The 21,709-nt window shown below is 40.8% G+C and overlaps 1 protein-coding gene across 11 annotated transcripts in view; it reads right to left on the bottom strand.

The window, feature by feature from the left end:
* Window positions 1-1,149: 1,149 nt before the first annotated feature.
* The window catches only part of PRR14L (proline rich 14 like), a 63,183-nt gene continuing 42,623 nt past the window's right edge, over window positions 1,150-21,709 (bottom strand). For all 11 annotated transcript variants that reach the window (XM_059138729.1, XM_059138733.1, XM_059138730.1 and 8 more), the window contains 5 exons: window positions 19,635-19,706; window positions 18,820-18,991; window positions 18,136-18,242; window positions 7,190-7,261; window positions 1,150-5,610 (listed from right to left, as the gene is read on the bottom strand). In XM_059138729.1, the coding sequence (XP_058994712.1) occupies window positions 5,331-5,610; window positions 7,190-7,261; window positions 18,136-18,242; window positions 18,820-18,991; window positions 19,635-19,706 (703 nt within the window). In that variant the 3' untranslated portion in view covers window positions 1,150-5,330. The remainder of the gene's footprint in view (window positions 5,611-7,189; window positions 7,262-18,135; window positions 18,243-18,819; window positions 18,992-19,634; window positions 19,707-21,709) is intronic.

The following is a 21,709-nucleotide window of genomic DNA, read 5'->3' as shown; positions in this document are numbered from 1 at the left end:
CTGTGAATTGTGTAAGACTGACGATTCACATACCTGCACCCTGAAGCAAATAATACATTATATATATATAATATATATATATATATATATAATTTTTTTTCTTTAAGGATTTTAGTTATTTATTTGACAGACAGAGATCACAAGTAGGCAGAGAGGCAGGCAGAGAGAGAGGGGGAAGCAGGCTCCCCGCTGAGCAGAGAGCCCGATACGGGGCTCAATCCGAGGACCCTGAGATAATGACCCAAGCGGAAGGCAGAGGCTTAACCCACGCAGCCACCCAGGCGCCCCCCCCTTTTAAAATACATTATATATTAATTAAAAAACCCATCACACCTAAAATACTGCTCAGCAACCCTACCCCACATAGTATGACTCAGATCTGAATGAGTCTCAGTGGTTTCCAAATACCAAATTCTCTCACAAGATAATTTGTTACCACTGAGTAAATTTTATTTTATTTTATTTAAGACCTTTTTACTTACTTCAGACAGAAAGTGAGAATGAGCTCAAGGAGGGAGGGGCAGAGGGAGAGAGAAAGAAGTAGACTACTGGCTAAGCACAGGGCCTGATGCAGGGTTTGAGCCCACTACCCCAAGATCATGATCCAAGCCAAAACCAAGAGTCGGACACTCAACCAGTTGTGCCACCCAGGTGTCCCCCACTGAATAAAATTTCAAAGGTTCACTGCAGGATCAGAAGGTCACACAAAGCAGGAGTCCTTGGGGCAGTCTTCAGAAAATAGTGAAACCTCATGACACTAGAGGTAAAATTTTAATCTATTACCAACCTGTAAGAATAAAATAAGAGGGGTGCCTGGCAGTCTCAGCCGGTAGAGCATGTGATTCTATATCTTGGGGTTTGAAGTGTGAGCCTAAAGCTGGGTATAGAGATTACTAAAAAAAAAAAAAAAAATTTTTTTTAAAGATTTTATTTATTTTGGGAGAGCGAGTGAGCAGAGGCAGAGGGAGAAAGAGCATCTCAAGCATACTCCATGCTGAGCATAGAGCCCCACGTGGGGTTTGATCTCACAACCCTGAAATCATGACCCAAGCCAAAAATCAAGAGTCAGACACTTAACCAACTGAGCCACCCAAGTGTCCCCCCCCTCTTTTTTTTTTTTTCAAAAGGATGAAATAACAGCCTTGAGAGTTATTTGAAAGGTTTTCAAAAAAAATTTTATTTTCATAAATTAACACACATAACAGTGGGAATTTTAGAGTCACAAACTACCAAACAGAAAAGGAACTGCAGGAGCATCTTGTATGCCAATGTTACCAAAAATGTACAAATTTCACTTAACTATTGACCATGATAATATATAAACACTTCAGGCAGCTATTTACTGGCCCAGACCAGCCCAAGGAGATGCTGAGGCCTCTCACCAGGAATTCAAATCCAATTCAGCACCAGGGAGGGGCTCATGAAGACACACAATGAACAAGCTTCAAATCTGAGAATATGCTGTGCTAGATGGAGGGCTTTATGGGGACCCTCACTTTATAATCAAATTAGCATTTGCTGCTCAATTTGTGGTTAAATGGTAATATGAAACTTTGATTTTTGTAAAACTAAGCCTTCCTCCAAAATCAGCTGTTTACATTAAGAAGTGCAGTTGTGGTAAGGCACCCTTCCCGTGGATAAATCCAGGAAAGGCTATTCCATACCTCTGGCCAATTATTTAGACTTTGGATACAGCCACCCACAATGTGGTATTTAAGAGGTCCTTTCCATGATACCAGGGGAAAAGCTTCCAGAAACAAAACAAAACAAAACAAAACAAAACAAAACAAGGGAATTAAAGAAAGCACCAACTGGGTACTTCTCCCTCGGGTGGTGGGAGAAAAGTATCACTGACTAAAAGTTGGTCTTTCGCAGATCTTATTATACATGGAATTATGAGATGGAATCCCAGCCTGGGGACGGAGCGCTGGCTGTGCGTTCCATTAGGCTATGCCAATGCCTTGGCTCTGCTGCCTTAGTCCCACACACTCCACAGGCTCTCAGTCTGGTGGGCAGGGAGTGAACCCTGGGGGGAGGGATCATGCCCAGATGGTAGGAACTGGAATTTATCTCAGGTTGGCTCTGGTGCCCACGCGAAAGACCCTTTCAGGCAAAACTGTGACAAAGTGTCATGATTTTCACAGCTCGTGAAGGAGCGCTGAGTTTGGGGATTCACAGCATGAGTTTCTAAGCTCTTCAGGCTCCAAGTAAGGCAAACGCTACATGTCTTTCCATTGTACCTCCCTCAGCTGTAGCTCTTAGAGTAAGGTCACTAAGAAAAAGTGGACATAATATGCTTGAATAGGTGATGAGGTACATTTAAACGAATGGAGAAACGAAGCTGGAAAGGTGACCAAAAGAGAAGGGGAAAGTGGGTGGGGAGCAGATGAGAGGAAAATGTAGCTATAAACTGAAAAATGGGGAAAACAAAAACAAAAACCCAAAAAACAAAACAACAACCCATCTTTGAAGTTTCAGTGAAAAGCTGATGGGCAGAACCCTGATTGGACCTGAGATTTCTCCTCTCTTTCCTGTATTAAAAATACTAAACCTCTGGAGTTGAGTTATAGCTGAGTAAATCATAGTTAATTGTAACTTCCCACCACTTGGGGTAGGAAGTCCCCAGACTCAGAAGTTGTATCAGCCTCCAACCCAGGAGACCTCCAGTAGCTCTGGACAGGTGGTGTGCCAGCAGCCGACTAATGCCTCCCATTGCAGGCAGCTTCCACAGGCTCTGAGGACCACAGAAAGCATTGAAGCTGGCCAGGCCAATGATGAAAATGGATGCTAAGACAGGTTGGCTGAGTGTGGTTAGAAGTTGATGTGTCGACTTCAGGCAAGCAATTTTAAGTTTGCAATGGGGGCCCCTTCTTAATTTTGGAGCAGGGGAAAGCCCCTAGTCCGGGGTCAGGCCAAGATTTTCAAGGATAGGCAGGGCTGCCTCAGAGCTGCTTCTCTCCCACACGGCCAGGACAAGGAGAGAGCCCAGGCCTCACTTCCTCCATCCCTCCAGTGTTCCAAATCATTGCTCCTGGCTCTTCCAAGTGCCATGCCTATAAAGGGCAAACTTGAAATTGTGTTTCTGTAATGGTGGTGATGCCACAGCTGTGCCCACTCAACTTCAGTCTGGTGGATGACATGGCTGCCACATTACTAACTGGTCTACACTGGCAATGGAGCAGGCAAACAGGGCTCTGTTGAGTTGCTGGGAGTTTGCACGCTGTCCAGCAGCACTCCCTAAAAACATCTGTCGGAGGATACAATGGATTACTAATCCCACTCCTTTAGGCAAAAAGACAGAGAGAAGCATTTAGTGTCTAAGGACCTTGTCCCAGGAAGGGAGAGGTACTGAAGTGAAACACAGGTTGTGTCTATACAGTCTGGGCAAAGCGGATGTAGAACGACAGAATTTGGTTCACATCATTTAGAGCCAGTGTGGAAGTGTGGCCCTCTTCTAATGCTATTTGGCCAAGGCCTTAGAAGCCTCCGTGGGTCACCAGGTATGTATCTCACTTACTAAATGCTATGTCTGAGGCAGCGGGCCTAGAAGATAGACGTGGCACTTTTTTTTTCTTGCTCAAGTCAGTTCTTCTGCTCCAGTGCGGCATAGACTGTCAACCTGCAAAGGAAAGGCACATAGAGACCCCCCGCCCCCACCCCATCTCCCCACCCACTCACAAATGGGGAGACAAAGGAACCCTAGGAGACAACACTCCAGGACGGCACCACTCACTCTTCTCTAACAGACTGGCTTTGAAAATATCTCTGGAGTTCTGACAGTCTCTAGGGGCGGATGCTTCCCAGCAGAGGCTCCTAGGAGAACGGAAAGAGGTGACCAGTGTCCTGAGGCTGGGTGTCGCATCTCACTCACCAGCCAAGGAATGTTAATTCTCTGAACTTTTGTTTTGAGAGCAAGAGAGAAAGAAAGATATAACACAAGGGAAGGAGGTAGGGGGAAGCAGGGCAAGGGCACACAGGAGTTAAGTGGAAAAGGAATGACACCTCTGGGCCTGGCTGACCCACAGAGTGTCCTTCTAGGCCACGGACTCCTGCAGGTCCATATAAAGGACTCTGCTAACTCTGGCACTCCACAAAATTTCCAGTAGGTTTGACACAGCCCCCAATACGATGGTGTCCTCAGAGAGGGCTGGTGGTGGAATTTCATGATCCAACCACAAGGATGCATCACTGGGTCTGAACCATGCCCTGTCTCACTCCCCACTTCTGGAAGACACTCTGGGTTGACCTTTATCACAGCCTGAGCTGTTATGCCCAACTTTGTTCTATACTACCACTTCAGATATAACCCATTAAGACCACACCCAATATTCCTATTTTTTTAAATGGCTGGGAGGAAAACCTGCTCTTACTTCCATCATTAAAATAAACACATCAACTTAACGAGCAAGAATGAGAACCCAGATGAAAAAGTACTCCCTCTAATGAGTTACACTGGAAGGTAGAGATGGGGAAGGGGCTGTTTGAAACATGTGATGGAAAAATGTCTCTCCATTGTCCCAAACCATGCACTGATACACTGGGTCAAATGCCTGTCATATATTCTGAAGATGTGTATTGTCTTTCTCCTTGATGTCTTAAAAATTTTGTTTTAAAATCACATTTAAAGGCTCCAAACATGCAGCAATAATACAAAAAAAAAAAAAAAAAGGAAAACAAATGAAAATAATCAACACCACAACATTAAAAAGTGCAACTTACGTCGAATGGGGCCTGGACGGGCTCCTCTGGCACTAGTGACCCACAGTCACAGAGGGGAGAAAATGATGGGGAAAAAGCCACACACACACATACACACACACACACACGCACATGGTTCTAGGCAGACAGACTCAGAGGATTAGGAAACACAACAGCTCATCTTTCCTCAACTACGAAAATGAGCTGGTGTGACCACACAGGACAGGACGCCAGGTCCCCCTCCCTAGCCCATGTCTCTAAATAATCTTGGTCTAGCACCACCGTAAACAATGCAGAACTTTCACATGGACGTGCAAATGCTGTGAGTCCTTGGAATCCTAGTGTTACTGAAGGTGTGCTGTGTCCTCCTCCTGAGGATGGCAAGTGGCGGGAGAGGAGGCCAGATGTCATTCAGGACCATTTCTAGGATAAAGGGAGCATTCCTGAGGTTCAATACTCAGCAGTAGAAGTAGAGGACCCTCTTTCACCATTTCCTAAAAAGGTTGCACCTTAAAATAGGTAAAAATCCATGGACTGCATCTTGAGTAGTTTGGGTGGTAGGGCAAAATTAGGCAACCTCTTCCAAGGAGCCTGGAAAACCTAAAATCGAGACCCCCAAACTGAATTGCTTCTCAACAACCAGATGGTCGCTCCTGATCCTCCTCTTCCTTGGCAAAAAATGTCTCCAATTCCATTAGTTTCTGTATCAACAGAGCATCGAGCTCCCGACTCTGCAGAGCTGCCTTCTGCGCCCTGGTAAAGCTGCCTGCCACCTTGACCTTACCACGAACTCTCCTCTTTCGTGGGACGGTAAAATCCTGAAATTCTAGAACTCGTTTTCTCTTCTGTTGGCTGATTGAGATTAGCGTACCATTTCGTTCCTTAGGTTCCTCAAAGATGGTCTCCAAACACCTGAGAGCAAAGTACAAAAAACAATCAACACGCTGACTCATGTGGTGCGTCTCCTGCGCCACCAACCCTTCTGGTTAACTGGGGCTAAAACAACTAACAACTACTTACTCAACTCTGGCCAATATTTCTCTCTTTTGTATGAAAAAATATATATATGGGTATGTAATATATGAACACATAGTGAAAAAACTGCAGCTGGACAAAAGGGTAAAGAATAAAAGGCCAGCCCTTGTCAGCAACACGTAAATTGTTTGTGTATCCTCCCAAAAGTCATTCAATGCACAGACATACATAAATAAGCATTTATTATCAGAGGTGAGCTCTTTTACATAAAATGCCAGAGTAAACATTTTAAAATTAGTAAGCCACATAGGACTCTACTACATACTCTTCTTGTTTTTAAATAACTTTAAAAATGTAGAAACCAAAAAAAAAAAAAAAAAAAAAAAAACCCAAAATGTAGAAACCATTCTTTGCTTATAGACTATAGAAAAGAAAAGAAACAGGCCATTGGCTGAATTTGGCCTGTAGCCTGCTGACCCATGACATTTATCTTCCACTTTGAGTTTTTTCCCTCTTACTCAAATGGTAGCAAATTACATACACTATCTTATGCACTGTGCCTCTCTGACTTGCTAATAACTTTTTTTTTAAAGAAAGATTTTATCTATTTGACGAAGAGAGACAGAGAGCACAAGCAGGGTGAGCAGCAGAGGGAGAGGGAGAAGCAGCCTCCTCACTGAGCAGCTCGATCCCAGAACTCTGGGATCATGACCCAAGCCAAAGGCAGATGCTTAACCAACTGAGCCACCCAGGAGCCCGATTCATCTTTTTTTTTTTTTAAATAATTTTTTATTTTTAAATTAACATACAATGTATTATTAGCCCCAGGGGTACAGGTCTGTGAATCACCAAGTTTACACACTTCACAGAACTCACCATAGCACATACCTTCCCCAATGTCCATAACCCAACCACCCTCTCCCTACCTCCCTCCCCCTGGCAACCCTCAGTTTGTTTCTGACTTATCTTTTTAATGGCTATACAGTACATTCCATTATAAGGCTGGATTACAATTTAATCAAAACTAGATTAGTGAATATTTTCAGTTGTTTCCAATCCTTTCCTAATATTTAGTAATGCTGCAATGAATAATCTGTACAAAAGTCTTAGAGCAAATATTCAATTTACAGGATAAAATCCTAGAAACTCTCTTGCTACAACCTGGACACAACAGGAATTTAAAAAATGTTCCCTGACTTAAACTGAATTCAGATTCAAAGGCAGCCAATGAAATTTGTTCTGTATTTGGAATCATATCTGAAGATTGACCATTATTAGTCCTGAAGAAGAGAGCTGGCATGTTTGCTAAAAACACAAGTACAAATTGAAATAAGACGTTTTCTGTACCTACACCACTCAACGCACGTTCCTGTCCCATCCTACCACCAACCCCGGTCCAAATGCTGGGAAATAAAATAACTGAACATAAAACCCTTTCTGAAGTGAAAGGATTGGAGATTTGCATTGATCATTTCAGAAGTCCTCCCAGTCTATTAACTCCTACTCATGTACCCACCTGTTTGCAGGAGGAGACTTATAATTCTTATTGGTATAGATTTCTTCTAAACTAAACTCTTTTTTCTTCAACCTGAAAAGAGAACAAAGTAAGTTCTTCATGCTTTTTTTTTTTTTAAAGACTTTATTTATTTATGAGAGACAGAGAGTGAGAGCACGAGCAGGGGAGAGGGGAGGAATTGACTCCCCCCATTGAGCAGAGGACCCTAGGAGCATGACCTGAGCTTAAGGCAGATTCTCAACCAAGTAAGCCGCCCAGACGCCCCTCTCCACTGAAAGATAAACTCTTCAACGTGAGGCAGGAATCCATCAGAATCTTAGAGGAGAACATAGGCAGTAACCTCTTCGACATCGGCCACAACAACTTCTTTCAAGATATGTCTCCAAAGGAAAAGGAAACAAAAGTGAAAATGAACTTTTGGGACTTCATCAAGATCAAAAGCTTCTGCACAGCAAAGGAAACAGTCAATAAAACAAAGAGGCAACCCAGGGAATGGGAGAAGATATTTGCAAATGACAGAACAAAGGGCTGATATCCAAGATCTATAAAGAACTCCTCAAACTCAACACCCAAAACACAGATAATTATGTCAAAAAATGGGCAGAAGACATGAACAAAACACTTCTCCAATGAAGACATACAAGTGGCTAACAGACACATGAAAAAATGTTCATCATCACTAGCCATTAGGGAGATTCAAATCAAAACCACATTGAGATACCACCTTACACCAGATAGAATGACCAAAATTAATGAGACAGCAAACAGCGTGTGTTGGAGAGGAGGTGGAGAAAGGGGAACCCTCTTACACTGTTGGTGGGAATTAAGTTGGTGCAGCCACTTTGGAGAACAGTGTGGAGATTCCTTAAGAAATTAAAAATAGAGCTACCCTATGACCCTGCAATTGCACTAGGGGTATTTACCCCAAAGATACAGATGTAGTGAAAAGAAGGGCCACCTGTACCCCAATGTTCATAGCAGCAATGGCCACAGTCACCAAAATTGTGCAAAGAAGTAAGATGCCCTTCAAACGGATGAATGGATAAAGAAGATGTGGTCCATATATACTATGGAGTATTATGCCTCCATCAGAAAGGATGAATACCCAACTTTTGTATCAACATGGACGGGTCTGGAAGAGATTATGCTGAGTGAAATAAGTTAAAGAGAGAGACAATTATCATATGGTTTCACTTATTTGTGGAGCATAAGAAATGAGATGGAGGACATGGGGAGATGGAGAAGAGAAGGGAGTTGGGAGAAATCAGAGGGGGAGACGAACCATGAGAGACTGTGGACTGTGAGGAACAAACTGAGGGTTTTGGAGGAGGCCTTTCAGCTCTTCCGCAATGAGTTTTAGATGGCTCATGTGCACAGCACAAACTAGATTTTTCTTTTCTAGGCTGTCAATTTTCAGCTTTATGAAATTTTGTCCATTTATACTTACTGGCAATGATATAACTGTATTTGTATCTATTATCATATTTTACAGCTTCTTTTAATCCTACCTTTTCAATGTTTTTCTTCTCCTTGACTGACTGTTTATTTTCTCTTTTTTATCCCCCCTTACTGGTTTGGAAATTATACATTCCTCTTTTAGTGGTTGGCAAGAGTTTCAGTAAGTATTTTTAACTTAGAAAATGAAGTACATCACTTTTACCCTTTTCCCAAACACAGGTCCCTGGAATTTTTAATCCCAATCACACCCATCTCAATTTGTATGTTACTCGTGTTCTATTTTGTCTGTCTCCCTTTTCATTTTGTAATTTATTTGGTAAAGAAACCAGGTCGTTTGACCTGTGGCTTCCCCAGTCTAGATTTTCTTATTACACCTACACAGTATCATTTAACCTGTTCCTCTGACCCAAACATATGGGAACTACTATAGGTATTTCCTACAGACTGATGATTAAATATAGAGGCATAATCGGATTTAGGTATTTTGATAGTAAGATTTTTAGATGGTGGTATATACTTAAATCATGATGGACCTGTTGTTGATTTTTTATATAATACTAATAGCCACTGAAAAAGGCTGACTAATCTATTACTTCTTCAGGGTCATACATGGTGACAGTCTATCAGTCCTCCAATCATTAGGTAGAATTCTTCTATCTAAATTGAAAAACCTCATGCTCATCAATTACTTGGTAATCCTGAGGTACAACGTATGCAGGAGATCATGACCTGAGCCGAAGGCAGCGGCTTAACCCACTGAGCCACCCAGGCGCCCCAACGTATGCAGGAAAAACAAATCATACTTGGTTCTTTCCCCTTATTTATTGATTTCCAAAACAATTAATTGGTTCTCTAATCTCATCCAAATATGGCCAATGGATTGTAAGGGCATCTGGGTGGCTCAGTCAGTTAAGTGCCCCCACACAGGGCTCCCTCCTCAGCTGGAAGTCTGTTTCTTCCTTTCCCTCTGTGGTCTCTCACTTTCTCTCAAATAAATAAAATCTTTTTTAAAAAGTGTCATTATAAACTATAGCACTTAGGGGCGCCTGGGTGGCTCAGTGGGTTGAAGCCTCTGCCTTCGGCTCAGGTCGTGATCTCGGGGTCCTGGGATTGAGTCCCACATCGGGCTCTCTGCTCGGCAGGGAGCCTGCTTCTTCCCTCTCTCTCTGCCTGCCTCTCTGCCTGCTTGTGATCTCTCTCTATCAAATAAATAAATAAAATAATTAAAAAAAAAAAAAAACTATAGCACTTAAACATATTTCTTGTGCTTTAATCTTTTCAATGCTCAGACCATTTCATCTGTGGCCAGTGGGAGTTCCAAACTGGTTCCTGATCTATTTGATATGACCTTAGTAGTCTTTGAGAGCTTTAGCACTTCCTGGTAAGAAAAGATATTCTATATGCATCTTTTTAAAAAAACCAAACAAACATTTTATTTACTTATTTGAGAGAGAAAATGAGCAAGCAGGAGCAGCAGCAAAGGGAGAGGGACAAGCGGACTCCATGCTGAGCACGGAGCCCAATGTGGGGCCCAATCTCACAACCTGGCAATCATGACCTGAGCCAAAATCAAGAACGGGATGCTTAACTGATTGAGCCCGCCAGGCGCCCCTATACTCATCTTGTACATTTTCTGCTGTAGAACTTTAATCAGTCCTCGAGAAGTCTTGGTTCATATACCATAAAATTCACCCTTTTATTCATTTGTTTGAGTATACTCAGTTCATTTTGGCTACACTATGTGGAAGAGGATAGCTGCAGGTCACCACGCTTATCTAAGTAGAAACTTATTTTCAGAGAGCATAACTTTTACATTAACTATTATGAAAGAGCAAATCACCACAATGTTTCTGTATATTTTAAACCCGTCATTCAGATAAGAAAAACAGTCTGCAGAGCATGTCAATTAACTCTGGCATCATGTTTTAGTTTCTTTCTGAAAATCTTATGAGGTTTTGTTTGATTCAATTTCAATTCAGCAAAGAACATGCTCATGGAAGATACCCAAATATAACAACACATATATAATTTTTAATAGTGATTAAGCACTGGCATTCCAACAGACAGCAGCTACTCTGCTTCTTACTGGTAGCAACTGCTACATTAAAGATGTCCGATGGGCAGTTTGAAAGTGAAAGTCATTCTGACTGGCAAATCAGGGCAGTATGTGTCATTTCTGCACTGAGGTGAAAGATGGTAAACAGAGCTCAGATTCTGGAATTTCTGGCCCTTAACAAACTGCCTTCTTCAGAGAGGCTTCACTCACTGGAATGATGCAGTCTGCCTCAAAAGCACATGTTCTGTGGAGAGACCACCTTGCCCAGAGTGGTTTTGGCGAGAGTCTACATTTGAGTGTCTTCCCATCTGGTGGGTCCTCTCTCCCTCATCACTTGATTTGTTTTTATGACTTGCACCATGCAGAAGGCAATTTCAGAGAAAACTCTCTGTGTAAGGTGTGGTCTTGAGGCTGAGATGTGCGGATATATATGCTAAGCAGAATATAGCAACAACTTTTGATGGCACCTGTTTTCTGGCCTAGAAAATGACTAGGGACATTGAATTCCTAAGGTGACCAAACTGCTTGAGTAACAATGACTTTTATATTCTGAGGCAGAGAGAACAAATCTCTACATACAGACAAAGATAAAACATCAGGCATTTGGTGGGTAGGTTGAAATTCTCATTTTGAGCAATCACATCCCTCATTTATAAATGTTTATAGAAGACACGGTTACAGAAATGGTCTATATAAAACAAAGAAGTCTTAAGAATTCCTATTTCCCCGAAACCTCCATTGTTTTATACAAATGGCAACATTCCACAGACAATTTTTGCTCTAGCCAACACTACCTTAAGACACTGATTATATAAAATGGTACATCTTGGTGTTTTGAAAGATTATATGGCATTCTGTTCTTTTGAATAGATGTACCATAAATTATTTGATCAGGCCCATATTTTTCTTAGTCTTCTGACATTATTATGATGTTGTGAGTTTTATACACGTCATTTCCTATACATCGAAGTGTATCTGTATCAGAAATTCCTAGATATCCAAAGGGTCTGCACATTTCTAATTTTGATACAGCCCTCCAAACAAGCAATGTAGTGTTATGATCATTTGTTCCATTTGGGTAAGAGCTATTTTCACTTTCTTACCTGTGGGCCATCTATCTAGTCACATCCTTTGCCCAGTTTTCTGTGGGGATTTTCATTTTCTCTTATCAATTTGTACAAGTCTGGTGTGTTTGTATGCACAAGCATATGTATGTATGTAAATTAGCTTTTTGATAGGAGTTTATGGTTTCTTAAAATTTTAAAATTTTACTGTTTTTTTTCCAGCTTTATTGACATATAACTTACAAATAAAATTCTAAGACATTTAAAGTGTACATCTTGAGGCTCTGTTATGTGTATGCATTGTGAAAGGCCTCCTCCCATCTAGTCAATTAGAAGTTGTGGGGTTTTTTTTAAGTTTTTATTTGAGACAGAGTGTACGTGTGCAAAAGGGCGAGGGGGGGCAGTCTCAAGAAGACTCCCCACCAAGTGCAGAGCCCGTAACCGAGGCTAGGTCTTAGGAACCGAGGCTCAGTCTTAGGACCTAAGATCATGACCTGGACTGAAATATAGTTAGGCACTTAACTGACTAAGCCACCCAGGTGCCCCACAAGTTGTGTTTTGACTTTGTTTATGGTATTCCTTTTTCTAGCAGAAGTGCTAGATTTTTATGAAATATATTTCTCAGACTTTTATTTTATGGCTCTGGACTTTGTATTCTAGTCAGTCACTCCAGTTAGAAATTTCCTATGGGCAGGGGCACCTGGCTGGCTCAGTCAGTGAAGCATGTGACTCTTGATCTTGGGGCCATGCTGGGGGGAGAGTTTATGTTTAAAAAAAAAAATTCCTATGGTTTCCTCAAGTATTCTTTTTTTTTTTTTTAAAGACTTTATTTATTTGTCAGAGAGAGAGGAGCGAGAGCGAGCACAGGCAGACAGAATGGCAGGCAGAGGCAGGGGGAGAAGCAGGCTCCCTGCCAAGCAAGGAGCCCGATATGGGACTCGATCCCAGAATGCGGGGATCATGACCTGATCCGAAGGCAGCCGCCCAACCAACTGAGCCACCCAGGCGTCTCCTCAAGTATTCTTACAGTCTGATTTGTTTCTGTTTAAATCTGATTCATTTGGAATTTCTTCTGGTAAAAGGTCTAAGATACAGATTCAACTTTATTATTTTTTTTGAAGATTTTATTTATTTTTATAAGATTTTATTTTTTGAGAGAGAGAGTGAGAGAGTGAGCAAGAGAGAACATGAGAAAGGGGAGAGGCAGATAGAGGAGAGACTACCCACTGAGCAGGGAGCCCTACAAGGGGGTCAATATTCCAGGACTCTGGGATCATGACCTGAGCCACCCAAGTGATCCCCAAATTTTACTTTTAAGTGATCTTTATACCCAACATGTGGCTTGAACTTACAGCCCCGAGAACAGAAGTTGCATGTTCTACTGACAGATAGCCAGGCAACACTCCCCACCAAGTTTATTACTTTTAAAATGGCTATCCAGTTGCCACTGATTTGAGGGGACACCGTGATCACATACTAAATCTGTGTTTGTGTCTAGTTCTGGACTTCCTATTTTAATTTATCAATTTGTATGTTTATGCTCTGGCACTACACCATTCTTATTTACTGAGACTTTACAATATATTTTAATATCTCTTAGGATTAGTACCTCTCTTATTTCACTCCTTTTTGGAATTTTCCTCCCTATTCTTGCTTCTTTATTCTTCCATGTGACTGTGTTAAATACCACTTTTCCATTTATTCGAATCTCTCCTTAAAAGGACAGTCTCTTGGTCAAGTGAATGGCATTCATATTTCTGGTTTATACTGGTATGTACCAGCTATCAAATTATTGCTTCTTAGATCAAACTGTACCTTTTAGTAGCTACTCTGTGAAACTGGAATCTTGGACTCTCAACACATTTCTTCTTTACAGTAAGAATGACGCTAAAAGCTTTGGCAGAAGAGGGCACTGGGGCAACACTGTAGGAGGAAAGGAGCTTCTCTTCCTGGTTCTGGTAAACTACCCCCAGCCCCTGTCACTGTGTGTGCTTGTGAGGATGTCAAGGAGGGGCATTTGGAGTGGGCTCAGCCCTAGCTGTGTGGACAGAGCATGCAGTCCGTCAGTGCTCTGGCAACCCTAGCCTGGTGACCACGTCACATGTTTCTGTGTCAGGAAATACGTGGCACTCCAGGCTATAAGCTTGCACTCCAACTTCTTGAGGGTTGTTTCCTGTAGCCCTCCTGAAAGAGGGCAGTATCCCCTTCCCCTGCATGCCCACCTACCTCAGCTTGTCTGCACCCTGCAAAGTTGCTATTTCTTGCTTGCCTAGCTCTGGCCTTAGCAACCCAGCCATCCAATGGGTTGCAACTCTACTCTCTCCAACAAAGTCTAAATGGCAACTTTGGGAGGTGTCCCCTCTTCCAAGTTTATCCTTCTTTGAGTACTTGCCCTCAGTCTTAGGGTACCCTCAGAATTCTCTGTACATCTTGTGGCTACTCTCCTATTATAGTTTAAGATTTTATTTTACCATTTCCCTATTTAACATACTGTGTAGTCTGTCTAGTTGGACTGAAAGACACATGAACTCCCAAGAGCTAAATAAGGTTGCTGTTAAATACCCTAAACCAGTGGCATTCACACCAGTGTGCCAAAAGACATGTCACAGAGTACACGAATACCCTGTTTTAGTGTTTTAGTGGAAACTATCTCCCGATCTTTAATTTCCTAGAACTTCTAGTCATATGTTTGAGAAGTGTCTTTGAATGTTTATGCAGATTTCTCCATCCCCACGAATTCTTTCAGAACAGCACCTATCCATCCCGAATGTTACTTCAGTAAATGAGTCAAATCAGTGATCTTGCTGAGTCCCCTTCAGTAATTAATGAAATCACAGTAAACTTGGATTGGATTGGTCTTTCCCTATCACCTATAGTTCCAGTAAGAGAGGAGTGGCTTTAGAAATAGGGTACTTTGGCTGGTGTCAGAATATTCAGATTTCATATATGCTGTAGAAATGAGTTTGTCATGGTGACCCTACATCATGTGTCTCCTGATTATCATCAAACAATGCCTCCTTAAGAAGGAGGGCCGACTTAACAGTCAATTCTTCTTTCTTAAAATATACCACTGAAATATTTACCAAGACTATCAAACGTTATTAGATGAAGTGTGTAAAACCCACAATCAAAAATTTTAAGTAATTTCCTTCAGTTAAGGAATAAACTTAACAAATCACATTAAGAAAAATTTAATTTGATTATTTAATCCTCATCTTATTTTAGCCTATAAAGTATTGTAACTTCTACACCTGTTAACAGCAGCAAAAATTACAGGATACTGCCATGTAAGCTGGTTTCATAGTACATTTTCTCCTACATTGAATATTGAAGCAGTCCTAAGATTTACATAAATAGGTTTATTTGATGTTTTACATGACTCTTAATTGCTCCTAAAAGTCCAATAACATTGTTTGATTCACATATGCATACACATTTACTGAAGCAGTATCATGCTTTTACCACACTCCTCACTTCATTATTTATTTATTTAAAAAATATTTTATTTATTTATTTATTTGAGAGAGACACAGTGAGAGGGAACACAAGCAGGGTGAGCAGGAGAGGGAGAAGCAGGCTCCCCGCCAAGCAGGAAGCCGAATTCGGGGCTCAATCCCAGCACCCTGGGATCATGCCCTGAGCAGAAGGCAGATGCTTAATGATTGAGCCACGCAGGTGCCCCCTCACGGCATAATTTATTATTCTAACTACACATTACATTAGTTTATTACAAATCCAGTAATGACAAACAGCATTACCATGTTATTTTAATAATGTGCTATTAAAATAAATTATATATTTGTTATATATGATTTTAATTTTCACTTACAGCTTTTACAAGTAAGATATTTTCAGAACTTACATCTATAAATAAATGCAAGGGGGCGCCTGGGTGGCTCAGTGGGTTAAGCCGCTGCCTTCGGCTCAGGTCATGATCCCGGGGTCCTGGGATCGAGCCCCGCATCGGGCTCTCTGCTCAGCAGGGAGCCTGCTTCCTCCTCTCTCTCTGCCTGCCTCTCTGCCTGCTTGTCATCTCTGTCTGTCAAATAAATAAAATAAATAAAAAAAATTCTTAAAAAAAAAAATAAAATAAAAAATAAATGCAAGATACTTTACTGGTAAGATATGTTCCATAATTTATTTCTCAATGGTTTGCATAATTTTAAGTGCGAATTAATACATTTACTTGAGTTGGAACACAAAAGTTAGGGAGTAAGAATGATTTGGCTGATGGGCTTGAATAATAAAAACTGTGTTTGCCAATTTAGTTATATGTTAAGGGGTGGGGGAATGTGCAAAATGGGTGAAGGGGAGTGGGAGACTGGGGTTTCCTGTTATGGAATGAGTAAGTCACAGGGATAAAAGGTATGGCACTGGGAATATAGTCAATGGTATTATAATAGCATTGTATGGTGACAGATAAGAGTTACAATTGTGGTGACCATAGCATAATGTGTAGTCTTGTTGAACCAGATGGGAAACTAATGTAACATTGTGTCACGTGTATTAAAAAAAAGTTGAATGTCAAGGCTTTTCCATACATTTACTACACTAAATCTGTAACTTCAAGATTTTTTGACAAAAGATGATGGGAATAAAAAGCACTTTATCAAAAAGCATCTTAGACTAAGGTTTGTCAAAAATCTTATTTTTTCAACCTCTTTCATTATATTGACTTAAATAAAGTATCTCTAAGTGAAAGACCGGCATACAAATTCTTGGGCATCTGACACTGGTCAGATCTTTTTGGTGTGTTGCTTGTACAATGAAACACTCACTGCTTCAATGCCTGGTAACAGAACCTATATGAGTCAGCACTTGTCAATTCTTTGCTTTCAACAAAATTAGGTGATAAATCATTAAATATAATTTGATGATAGATCACTCTGGGATTTTTTGGCTAGTAATATTACTTGAAAGAAGTTTAAAGGACTGAATGTCATTATTATATTAACTGTCTCTACTCCCAACTACTTATTTATCATAAAAAGGTTTTTCAGAACTTATATCTATATACAAATGCAAGATAGAATACATCTGATTTTGAATCCTATTTCATTCTAGTAATAAATACTATTCAACCTAGGATATCTGAAGTATTTCAAAATTTCTCTTATAAAGACATATGGTAGGATGATCAATAAAAGAACTGTAAGATAAAAATATATTAAGACAAAACCATGTGGGAAAAGTAGGTCAATTATGATTATAGTAATTATTGCATTTGTGTTACATGAAGCAATGTAATAGGCACACTACACATTTTTTCTTCAACTGGACTGTACAGCAATCTTAAGTGTTAGGAATTCTTACTACACTTTATAGACACATTCTTGAAGTTCAGGAAGGTTCAATAACTTACCTGGAGTCACTTAAGGGACTACTGTTAGACTTCTATTTGCCAGTGAGAAATGAAGGAGTGAAATCCACCACAAGAAAATGTAACTCTGGAGATCTTTTATAAAATGTTATTTTCATAGTGTGTCTGTATAATGTACAGTACACCAAACACCTAATTTGGTAATCTGTTTTTTCTTTCCACTTCCTGTTTTAGGGTTAGCAATTATCTCTGTCATAAAAAATAAATCTTTAGAAACCAAGTTTTTAAAGGCCATGATATAGACCATAGCATGGATCTGGCATTTTCTAAAAAAAAAAAAAAAAAAAAAAAAAGAGAGAGAGAGAGAAAGAAAAAAAAATTTCAACTTCTTTCTCTCATGACATCAGGTCCCTTCTCAATTTGTACCAGCATGTTGTGAGCTTGGGCTGTGGGTTCGGGTAAAAACCATGTGAGAGAGAAGCCGCCTGAGCCACGACTGACACCATGGCCTAAAACAAGTGTCTTATACACTAAGCCCTGGCATCCTCATCTAAACCTGGGAGCAACAATTGCACTGACCTCTCAGCACCACTGGGGGACAAACAGACTATGTACATAAAGGGACAGAATAATATCTGGCATAGTGAGCTTGCTAAAAATGATTAAGAATGCAGAACAAGGGGTGCCTGGGTGGCTCAGTGGGTTAAGCCGCTGCCTTCGGCTCAGGTCATGATCCCAGGGTCCTGGGATCGAGGCCCGCATCGGGCTCTCTGCTCAGCAGGGAGCCTGCTTCCTCCTCTCTCTCTGCCTGCTTGTGATCTCTGTCAAATAAATAAATAAAATCTTAAAAAAAAAAAAAAAAAAAAAGAATGCAGAACAATATCCCTGGCACATAAATCTCTGGTCGTATTACCAATTAACTGTTTTGGATAAATTCCTAGAAGTATAATAAATAGCTTAGAGTCCTTATATTCTACCAAAGGTCCTTATATTCTACCAAACAATTTTCCAAAAAAGCAGACCTATGTGTGTTAGAGAAGGAGCTCACCTTTTGGGTCGAGGAAGGCCCATAGGGGTAAGATTAGGGTCTGGCTTAGGAATGGTTTTCCGGATACGAATCTGTGAGACTTTCTTTGGCCTCTTCTCTGGCTCAGCCTATTTTTAAAGATTAAGAAGAAAGACGGTCAAGTTGTAAGACATTTTAAATACAAAAAGTCCTTTTTCTTGACACTCTAAGATTTTGCTTCCTCAGTTTATAGATGACTCTAACTCATAGTTTATGACAAAGCTCTACTTACTCCTGCTGACAGTGTTCTCAGCAACCACTCCCTTTATATTATTAGAAGAGAATCCGTACATTCAGCTCAGATATTGAGATTAGCAATATGAAAGCCTGTTAACTGTTGGAGACAGAGAGAGATTGCAAAATTGAAGAATACCATTGTTCACTCATCTTTGAATGCATGAAGCAGCTCTTTGGTCTAATACTCTAAATACTGTTAAATGCTATCATCGAACAAAAGGGACCTGTAAAACAATGCAGATTCAGAGATCCAGAGTAGCCTTCAGTGGCCAAGCAGAAAAACCCCTGCTTTGGTAATCTCCAGCACTCAGCTGAAGCTAACAGTGATAAGCAAAGATACCCAGGGGCCTGTGTACCCATCATGTGATATGCGGACCTCAATGGACGCTTCCAGTACTGCCCCCGACTCTATCAGCTCTTTACATTTACCTCCTTCTCTTCTGGAGGGCTGCTCTGTGGATGGGGGCATGACGCTGCCACACTATCCAGCTCATCAAACTCAGGAACCTGGAACTCGGAGGCTGAAAGCAGGAGCTTGCTGACAGCTGAGTCTGTTACCAGGCAAGACTTTGGTACCAAGGCAGGGAATGGAGGCTCTAGTCTAGCACCATGGAAAGAAAAACGGAGAAGGAAAATATGAGACAGGTTTCACTTTCTACCTGGGCAAAAACTTAACATCAGACTAAGGTTGAAGATCTTCCCTTTTTCCAGCAATGATGTTTCCAGCCAAAGGATTCTCTAGTTATTTCTGGACACAGCCTGTGTCTACATATTTAAAAAAATTATGAGGATGTGGCCAAACCTTTCCTTGGTGTAGAACAGTTTTATTTAAGAAAAATATAAAAAGGAACAGATTCTTTGGAGGAAAAGGCATTTAGTGAACTGAACAAAAGAACTGTGCTCAGATAAGATCAATCCCATCAAGGCAATGAAGATGGTTCTATGAACAAGAGATAGCTTGACAGGGAATCTGTGGTTCAATGAGCTGGCTAATGATTTTGACTTTTTTTCAGTAAATGGTACTGATTACACACCTTAGGTGCCACTTAGGATAAAAGATATCTGAATCTCAGATCATGTTTGGAAGGAAAAGATGTCAGAATCATACTGTGCTCGATGTACACCATCTGCCAGCGCGTCCTCAGGTGCTGTGTTTGGTTGCACATTCACTCTTTCCTTGATCTCCCACACATGCACACACACTCGTTGCAAGCCCTCTGTACCAGGTGCTGCTGGAGGCTTACCTCATCTGACTGCCATTGGTGTTATAAGAAGCTTCCATGCCTGGAAGAGGCACATATGGTAACATGGTGTGGCTGAGGTGGGGCAAAAGTACAAAAGCAACAGGTTAGGGCAGTGAAACAATAGGAAAATTTTGATGCCACTGTGGTACTCAAAGGTTTTGATGCCCCTGATAGCACATGATAAGCAATTAGACCCCAGGAAGACAAGAAATGTCCAGTCACTCAGAAAGAAGAAAAACCGCCTCCAGTCATAAGAATTACATTTGCATGCCCACCACTGGAATGAAGGCAGGCTGATGGGAAGATATTTTCTAACCTATATGGGAAGAAGATAGAGAGAGTAATAAAGAGAGGACAGTAAGAGAATGGAGGGGAACAAGGATGACTTTGAGTCTTGCATCTTCTGTTGTTAAATATATAACTTAAAAGATTTCAAAAAACGATTCACAGATAAAAAAATCTTGTATTATTCATCTCCTTATTAATGCTATCAAAAAAATAGAATTTTTTTAAAAAGATCTTATTTATTTGACAGAGAGAGAGAGAGAACACAAGTAGGCAGAGAGGCAGGCAGAGAGAGAAAGGGGAAAGCAGGTTCCTTGCTGAGCAGAAAGTCTGATACTGGCCTTGATTCCATGACCCTGGCATCGTGACCTGAGCCGAAGGCAGAGGCTTAACCCACTGAGCCACCCAGGCACCCAAAATAAAATCTAATTTCTATACCCTTAGAGAAAATTATGAAGAAACCTTGTTTTCTTTAAAGCCAAGTTCCACAGAAAACATGGTTATGTAGAAGAAAACCACTAACAGGGTTAGCTCCTTTGTAATTAAGCTTTTATTTTTATAAATGAAGCAAGAGTATTCATCACTTATAGATAAATCAATACGCGATGGTGGAGAGCTTTTTGTGCCTCTCAAAGTAAAACCTGTATCAGTTTCTACTGAATTTGGAACACAGTACCAATTAATGAGGTGTTTGTATGGCTGTAAAACAATTCATCTTCTCTTAGAAGTAGATTTGCTCAATGTCTACAAAATAAAGATAATTCAGATTTTTAGAAGGTTTAGCACTAATTCAGGATTCCTTGACAGGTACTGATAAAAGGAAAGAGGCAAGGTGTATACTGGAAAAGGAGCAGACCAAATCAGAAATCAGGAGACCCTGCGTCTAGGTCTAGTTCAGCTGAAACACTAACCTGATTTGGGTTAGAAAAAAACATGTTCCTCAAGATCATCATCTATAAAAACAGCGAAAAAGAGGCCCAATCAACCTATATTATTGAGTGCTTAAGGTTCAAATAAATTCTTATGGGGGTGCCTGGGTGGCTCAGTCAGAAGAGCAGGCAAGCTCTTGGTCTTAGGGTTGTGAGTTCAAGCCCCACACTGGGTGTAGATTAAATAAATAAAACTTAGGAAAAAAAAGTCCTATGGGCTGCCTAGGTGGCTCAGTTGGTTGAGCATCTGCCTTTGGCTTGGGTTATGATCCCTGGGGTCCAGGGATTGAGGCCCACATTGGGTTCCATGCTCAGCAGGAGCATGCTACTGCCTCTCCCTCTGCTGCCTCACCCTGCTCGTGCACTTGCTCTCTGTCAAATTGAAGGAAAAAAAATCCTACAGAAACAAATTAATTTAACATTTGTTAAGTCCTGCTTTCTTGGGTTACCCAATTTATCATGCTTAATATTTCTAAGTCTGTTTAAAAAATAGCAAACTTCTAAACCTAAAGTCAAGGCATATGATGTTAAGGCACTTCTAGAACCAACAAGAAGGAAAAGTCCCTATAAACAGCCCCCACGTCCACATTACACTTGAACTGAACTAAAAAACACAAAGTAAAATGCTAGACAAAGGAAGGGAGGAAGAGAAAAAATATCCCACACTAGGAAACAGAAGTCAGAAGGGAAGAGAGTTCTGGATGAAGGAAAAGGCCAAAGGCCACACATCTTCACACGGTACAACAAAGAACTGGCCTACATTCGAACCTCAGGCATGAACATAGTGTAGAGAAGGTACAATTTAAAGCTGTGTGTCAAAAATAAATAAATAAAGCTACGTGTCAGACACTGAGCAAAGTG

Source organism: Mustela lutreola, chromosome 11, assembly GCF_030435805.1.
Source record: "Mustela lutreola isolate mMusLut2 chromosome 11, mMusLut2.pri, whole genome shotgun sequence".
NCBI lineage: Eukaryota > Metazoa > Chordata > Mammalia > Carnivora > Mustelidae > Mustela > Mustela lutreola.
This window is presented reverse-complemented; position numbering and strand designations above follow the sequence as displayed.